This window comes from Ursus maritimus, unplaced genomic scaffold (assembly GCF_017311325.1).
Source record: "Ursus maritimus isolate PB19 unplaced genomic scaffold, ASM1731132v1 scaffold_17, whole genome shotgun sequence".
Taxonomy (NCBI): Eukaryota; Metazoa; Chordata; class Mammalia; order Carnivora; family Ursidae; genus Ursus; species Ursus maritimus.
In genome coordinates, this window is record NW_024424119.1 from 54,723,415 (window position 1) to 54,731,451 (window position 8,037).

At 48.1% G+C, this 8,037-nt stretch overlaps 1 protein-coding gene across 1 annotated transcript in view; it reads left to right on the forward strand.

The window, feature by feature from the left end:
- FUBP3 (far upstream element binding protein 3) overlaps window positions 1-8,037 on the forward strand; it is a 55,788-nt gene that overhangs the window by 19,849 nt on the left and 27,902 nt on the right. The window contains exons 3-5 of the mRNA XM_040632073.1: window positions 4,449-4,482; window positions 6,833-6,882; window positions 7,245-7,316. Coding sequence (XP_040488007.1) covers window positions 4,449-4,482; window positions 6,833-6,882; window positions 7,245-7,316 — 156 coding nt within the window. The remainder of the gene's footprint in view (window positions 1-4,448; window positions 4,483-6,832; window positions 6,883-7,244; window positions 7,317-8,037) is intronic.

Consider the following 8,037-nt stretch of genomic DNA (forward strand, 5'->3'; position numbering starts at 1 on the left):
CTCTCGTGCCATGATAGTGCATGCTTGGAAACATGGGCTGCAGGGCATCTGGGTGGCTCAATCAGTTAAGCATCCGACTCCTGGTTTCGGCTCAGGTCATGATCTCAGGGTCGTGAGATGGAGCCTCGTGTTGGGCTCCATACTCAGTGCGGGGTCTACTTGATTCTCTTTCCCTTCCCCTCCCAGTAGTGCACGTGCACGAAGTCACGCTCTCTCTCTCTCAAAATAAATAAATCTTTAAAAGAAAGAAAAAAGAAAAGAAAAGAAAGAAGGAAGGAAGGAAGAAAGATGATAGATAGATAGATAGATAGATAGATAGATAGATAGATGGATAGATACGGGCTCCAAAGTGATAGAACAGAATTTGAATCCCAGCTCTGCCATTTGTTAACTGTGTGACTTTGGGCAGGTTGCTTAACCTCTCTGAGCCTCTGTTTCCTCACCTGTAAAATGGAGTTAATACTGACCTCATGAGCTAAGGATTAGAAAAGTTATTTTCAAACTTGTGAAACACCACTCACAATATCTCCATCAGAACTAGTTAGTACACACACTAAACCACGTGTAGCTGGAATGAAAGCTTTATGGAATGTATGCCCTTACTGTATATGATACACTCTGTTTTCGATTTTAGTTTTTAATAAAGCTGGTCATGATCCCCAAAATTGATGTTATGACCTGTGGTCTAAAGGAAAATAAGGCCCAGCGCTACAAACACATATCGTAGACGTGTTTTTCCTCTTAATGTCACTCCAGTGCTGCTCAGGTCAGGCTATGGGCAGGCACTGGGACCGGAGAGGGGTGCAGATGGGGTTCCTAACTCCCCCACAGCCTGGGAGACTAGAGCAGGTTACTGCTCACGTGGAGCTTCCTCTGGGCCCTGCTGGGCTCTGATTCCCGAGGGCCAGGATGGCCTCGCACACCGCGTTACCCCCGGACTGGCCCAGTGCCCAGACCAGAGAGATGTGACTGGCGTGCCTTCACGGGGCACAGGCACTCTCCTGGGCCCTCCACCTCCCTGGTTGGTAGAGCAGGCCTGGTGATAAAGTGTCTGCGTCCTGGGGCTCTTGTAGGCCGGAGTGGGCTCCGCAGGCGAGGCGCCTAGAACACAGCTCGCCAAAGCCCGTGAGCCTGCAAAGGAGGGGTGCCGTTACCGAGAAGAGCTTGAGTTCCCACTCGCTTTTTAAAAAATGATAATTTGCAAAATTAGTGACGGATTACTTGCCTAAGGACTTTCAGCTGACCTCAGCAGGTCAGTGTTTTGTGGCCCCGGGTGGAGAGTTGCTGCCTTAGAACACAGGAAGCCTTTGTACTGTCCTTGGAGAAAAGCTTTATAAAAGTGCTTTGAAAACGGCAGAAACCCCTGCAGCCGACTGTAGGTATTACTGACCGTAACGGGGTCTTGGAAAGGCATTGCTCAGAGTCAGAGGAGCCGGGGAGCCAGGGACGGGTGCAGGATTGTTGCCGAAATCGACAGAGGAAGGTTTGGTTTATGTACTTGTTTGATCAGTTATATAAAAAGTGCCGATGTTTTCTCTCCCGGCCGACCCACTCACCTGCCTCTGGTCTGCTGCTCTGTGCCCCGGCCAGCGCGTGCTGTCTGCGCTCCTACGAGGAGGACGGGGGCTTTCGTTCCTCGGGCTTTCGTGAGGGGCGCATGGGGGTTAACTATTAAAATCGATGCATGTTTTAAAGTTGGGTATGTTCCTCGGTGATATTTTGTAGCATTTCTTTAGGGGAAGAAAAAGGGAGACGTTTTTCTCCTCACTAGTAGGGGAGGATGTGTCCAGTGCCTTATTTTTTTTTTTTTTTTTGAAGATCGTTATTGAAATTGGCAGAGTATTACTCTTTAGAAAAAATTTCTCATATTGTAGCATGAATCTTTTCTATGGGAAGCTCGTTTTCCCCTAGCCCAGACAGCTTCCCATTATGTGGTGTGCCAGGTGAACGAGAACCACACCTGGGTGCGTGTGTGTGTGTGCGTGTGTGTGTGTGTGCTGGAATGGAGCCGGGGTGAACTTCTGAGGGGAGATGAAGCATTGTGGGCCGGCATGCACCATTAATGGGAAATAGGACTGATTATATGCAGCATTTTGCCTTTTTTACAGTAAAATAACTGTAGTTACCATGGAATTGAACTTGATAGGTCCCCGTTTGCCTCCCTCGTCGGGCCCCTCTTCCTTGTGAAGACTGAGGGGAGTGGACGTTAGCCGTCGCCGTGCAAGTGCCCCACGCCCCTCATCTGACTGCTGGTTTTCACTTGTAGGCGTCAGATGGGGCCATTTGCGCAGGGACCGAAACTTGAATAAATCGCACAATTCGGCCTGCAGGCACAGCATTTGCACGGGGAAGGAGGACGTGTGTCCTTTCTGAGAGTCCACCAACTCCGGGTTGAGTCGGGGTGGGAATTTGATTTCCTTCTTTGGTGTCGTGGCTCTCAGCAGGCCATCTCTCGGCGGGATGCTGGGGTGTGCGCCCCGCTCCGGCCCTTTGCGAGCTCCTCCCCTTATCAGCGAGGCACTGGGCACCTGTGACACGTAACTTACCAACAAAAAGGAATTGCCCTTTTTTGTGGGACAAGCACAACATTTTAAATGGCTTTTGACCAAGAGCCTTTTGAATGTTCCCCTGAATCTCATCAAGTTCTTTACGGTAGCGTTGCCCTTTACCCTGTTTCTGTGGCTTTTCTGGCCAAAATATCTGAAGATCATCGGCCTTTTGACATCTCTTGCCAAACAGCACCATGGGCCAGGAGCCAAGGTCCGGCCGTGTTGCCCTGTTTGGGGACCGGGCACCTCTGTGTTCTCGGCATGTCAAGGCATTTCAGTCTTTAGTCCGTCTTCAGTGTATTCTTGACCCCTGAGAGGCATTCTGACAGTGAGCAGGGAGACTGAGCCGAACCCTTGAGTAGGGACCTCCAACCAGACTCAAGGGCACTCTTGTGGACATCCTTCTGCAGCCTGTTTTTTTCCTACCCACTGCCTTAGTTGGTGGACGGTCCTCTCGTGCACCATCCAGGGAGCGAGTGTGTGACGGGGACTCCTTGTCCAAGGTTGTAGCTGAGCAGTCTTCACGTGGGATTGGAATCCTGAGCACCACCTCTCCCAAGGGAGAGCATTTGTCACATTCAGACTGGAGATGCAAAAAGAAAATCTGAAGATTCAGTAAAAAAAACAATTCTCTTATCCCTGAGAGAAGCAGGATAATAGTATATAATGTCAATATTTTGGCTGCAAACCATTATCTTGCTATTGATCCAGAAGAAATATGGTACTGCTCCGTAGCCTCGTTTACTTTTTACTAGCATTGTGTCTTCATGCTCTTTCTTCTTTTAAAATACCATGATCCGGTTTCTTTTCCTTTGTCGTCTTAGGACCAGCTCCCGTCCAGTCAGAAGGACAGGGTTAAGTTCAGGCAGGAAGAGGAGCAGTTGGGAGTCGTAGATTTCAGATGTCAGACCACTCCACCCTTTGTTCGGGGCTGAGATGCCTGACCCTTCCCCGCTGATCTCCTGTCTGTCCTCCTCCTGACTTTCCCCAGAGACATATCTTTGAATGCTCTGGTTAGCACACTGCAAGGTCCGTTCGGTTCCTCGGAATATGTTTCAGATTTATACTTTTTCATTGTCCCCCGACTGTGTTTCCTGGGCTGCGTGTTCCAAAAGAGAAACAGCACAGAATCCTTTTTGCTGATGGCTGGTGAGGGAGACGCTCGTCAATAGCTGAAAGAGGAGAAACTGGAGCAAAAAGCGTAGCTAAAGTGGTTTTGTGGGAATGTGATTACAGAGTTGGTTTTCATAATAAGAGGCTGTTTGGCACTGTTGTCTCTGTGAAATGGGCTTGAAAGTCACTTGCTCATTCGTAGCGGCCACTGCGTATGGACTGCTGTGGTGGGTCAATGAAGAGGCCGAAGGAAGGAAGATGCCAGATCCTCTCCTTGAGATGTTTATGTTCGGGGGCGGGGGGGTGCCCTGTGGCCGGCAGGAACATATGTGCATGTTCCTAGTGACCACAGCTGCCACGGAGCGAGCCTTAACAATGCTCCCAGGCTAGGAGGTTAAACCTTCTCATTTGTTTGAGAAAGAGAAAGAGGGAACCCTCACTATCTTTACATAGAGTCTGGATCCAGAGCAGGAGGGAGGTGGGAAGGGAGAGGGATTTAGGCAGGCGGGATTTTCTCCCAGGCCTCTCAGCATGTGGACACGCAGATCAATTTCTTATCCTGCGTTCAGCTGGACACTGGGTTAGAGACTGTGTTGATCAAGACGTCCCCTCCTGTTTCATATCATGTAACGCATTCATTGCAGCCACTGAGCCTAAATTACTGTTTGCTTTCTTTCTGCCTTTCCTCCCTCCCCCTCCCCAAAATGGTAAGAAGTCGTGTAAGGATGGAGTGAGTTTATCCGTGCTAATGCTTTGATTTTTCTTTTCTCTTTCTCTTTGCCGCAGTAGGTAACCAGTTAGGGGCCTTGGTACATCAAAGGTAAGCAGTGGGTTATGTTTTATTATTTATTGATCATTTCTAATTGTTTATTGATCCACCATCTGTACGAGAGTGTTAGAAAGTCAGAGGTTGAGATTGGGAAAAAAACAGGGGCTAGATTTCTGGAAGACTCAAGTTTTTTGTAGTCCTTTCCAAGACAGCGTAAGCTCGAAGGGTAGACGAACAGGAGGTATTAAAAATCAACCATTATTGTATGTAAACTTAACAGACCTCTAGAGTGTGGGCGCTGCTCTTTTCTGTCCACGTACTTCTAATTTAAAGAGAGAAATTTTCCATCCTGATTTGATGGCTTCCCCAGTGTTTTACAAATCCTTAATGCCTTCATTTGAGCAAAGGCGTCCCCAAGAAGCGTGCATCGTTGGGCTTTCACAAGATAAAGCTTGTGATTCTCCAGGAGTCATGGGCTTGGGCGGCCAGAAGCCAGGCTCTACCCTATGCCTTTGGGGAGGGACTTGCCAGAGAACCTTGGAGAAGGGCCCAGTTACTTCCCTGCCTCAGTTTACCCTCATAGCCTTCCCTTAAATATTGAGGATTTAGAGAGAAACAGAGACGTGTGGGCTTTAAAAAGGCCAGTCTGTAAGATAGGGTGTTTGTTGTCACAATGGAACCCTTCAAAAAGAGTAAAATGTTCAGGAAACTGCCACAGTTTCTCTTCCCTCGTGGGTGACATTCTGTGTTGTGCGTCCGTTACTGTAACATATTATCCTTAATCTTCACCAGCAACGATGCAATTATACCCTCTTGTGTTCTACACAAATGTTTGGGACTTTCTAGAAATCATCAGGTCTCAGTTAACCAAAACATTTAACCTGGATTTTGTTGTGTTACTGGTTTGTTTTGTTTTTTCATGCATTAGAATAATTTAAATGATGTGGCTGTTAGTATCAAACATCATTTTCCTATAAAGCCATAATGAAGATTTTACTTTCCCAAGAATGTTCATACTTCGTACATTCGACAAGTTCCAGCCTCGCAGTCAGAATGGAGCTTTGTCTACCGGGGGGCCCAGAGCAGCTCCTCTTCATACATTCTTCCTCAGAGAGAGTCCGTTCCTGCCATTCCTGAGGGCTGAGGAACCCTACTGTGATAGCGTTGAACCGCTTCTAGTAAATTCCACAGTCGCACTTGCTGAGAAGAGACTGCGCTACACACGTGAGCTGCAGTCTCGTGGCTGCGCGCACAGGAGCACCGCCACCCTTCGCCACGGCGGGGAAGCACTCCCCGCAGGGACCCCGTGCCCTGTCCGGATGTGTTGGGCTCGCCGAGGCTTGGTGTTTTTGTCCTCGGTGTAACTGATTTAGGAAGTTGGAATTGCCTGATTTGGGGACGAGCTCAGACATCCCAAGACTTAGAGACGATCTCTGCTCATGTATAAACCGGGGGAGGTAAACTCCTCGGGGAGAAGACTGTCTGCTCTCCTCGAACTGATACGGGCGCAGGGGCTGTCGATGCTGCTGCCTTTCTCCTGCGTCCCACGCTTTCCCTAAAAACACGCACTTGATTCGATCCCTTCCCTGATGGGTAAAAATCCCGCTGTGTGAGAGATGTTTAAAAATGCTTACCCTTTTTTCTTTTAAAACTACTTGCATTTAGCTTCCTCCTAAGGTACATGTTTAGATTTCATTGCTTTCTGGGGCGTTGGGCACATGGGATATGGTCCACAATACACTCTGGCAAATTGGAGGTTTTGTTTGAAAGAACCAATGCAGTAGTTGTTTAAAAAAACAAAAAAACAAAAAAACAAAAAACCCAACACGTAATAGATGGGATAGCATTTAACGAACGAACTTTGCAGAGCAAATGAGGTGATGATTCTGTCCTGGTCGACACTGATTAGGCCTCTGCTGGGTACTGGTTCCATTTGGAGCATCTCACCCGAAACAACAGCTAAAGTAGAGGGAGGCCAGAAAGCAATAAAAAGATGGGGAAACAGGGAATGTTAAAGAAAAATTCGACATTGCTATCTCTGTCTAACAAGGAGACCGGAAGAGAAGTTTAAACTAACTTCGCAGGCCCCAGAGAATCTTTTAAGTGTCAAGCAATACTGAGAAGAAAAGGCAGTTGTTAGTTAAGTTGACAGTTTAAGGAAAAATCAGAGGTTTCTTCCTCTGACATAGCGAGAGAGGAGGCTTGGATCTTTTCGAAAAGCGATTGACTAAAGGGCCCGTTAGATGACGCTCTTTCTCAAGGGCTGGGGATTTGTTGGCCGAACTGGCATGATTCGTTTTAAGTCTCTGTCTTCTGGCATGGCCAATAATGGGAAATTTGGGGAACCTAAAGTGGCCGTGAAATTCTTTATATGTTTTTCCAAAATGTTCTCTGTTTTTAGGGCAGTAATAACAGAAGAATTCAAAGTGCCTGATAAAATGGTGGGATTTAGTAAGTATCCCCATTCTCTACTTTCCCCTGATTAATCTCCCACTGTGGCCATCACTGTGGTAGAATGCTTTGCACACTGTGTCCCCCAGAGCTCCGAAGGGCTGCAGGTCTCTCTCCAGGCTGAGAGATAGAGACCCATGTGCCCCCCACCCATCTGTCTCCCCACCCCACCTCTCTCCTCACTTAAGCTGAGTACCCTGTAGCTGTCCGCTATGTTTCACATGATTTCCGAGGCTCACTGAGGCCGCCCTGATTTGCAGTGCCACGAGCCAAGTGTAAATGTTTGCTGAATTCATTAAGTCATTCATGCCTGGTTAAATGTGGAACGGAAGCGTGTTCTGACCCTGTTCCATTTGTTTCAGTTATCGGCAGGGGAGGTGAGCAGATTTCACGGATTCAAGCAGAATCTGGTTGCAAAATTCAGATTGCTTCAGGTAAGCCTTCTTTCTTCATAGATCTCAGTTCAGTAGAAATCAGTACTTTGCCAAGGTTTCTAGATCATTACCTTTGCTCGTTGCTTAGAAGTTTAGGGGCCCGGGTAAGTATATGCAATTGCTGTTTGCCTTGTGCTTGTAGAGCTGGGCTCCCGGATGAGACCCAGAAAAGCTGGGCCAAAGCAGGCCCCGAGACGAGGCCGCCCGCCTCAGCCTCTGGAGGAGGCCCTCCGCCAGCTCTGTGGCTCCGCGTGGCCCCTGCCAGACACCTGCTACCCTAGGACCTCTGTTTTCTGCACCAGGATGTTATGCCAGATGTGGGGCCTAGAGGAGTGCTGTGGCTTTGGGGGTCACTCCTGGGGACTGCTCACCGACTCCCCTGGATTAGACCACCCCCCACCCCCTGTTGTGGAAAGAGGCCAAGGCCAGCTGGGGGGTTCTGGCTTAATTAGCACATGTGAAACACAGTTCGGGACCTTTCCCAGCTGGGGCTGTTTTGACCATGCATTATGGAGAGAGACTGGTTGAGGAGAAGAAGCGTTCTTATGTTGTTAATAGTTCGAACAACTCTTGAGTTTGGTCTCGTTCCATAGTGGAGGGAGGGGGTGCGGAGGACCGTTGACTGGAGAAGCATTTGTCTGTTTAAAAGATACGAATTACAGTGTCTCAAAGGCGGTAACTGCTGTTAGTCGTCTTTTTTTTTTTTTTTTTTTTTTTTTTT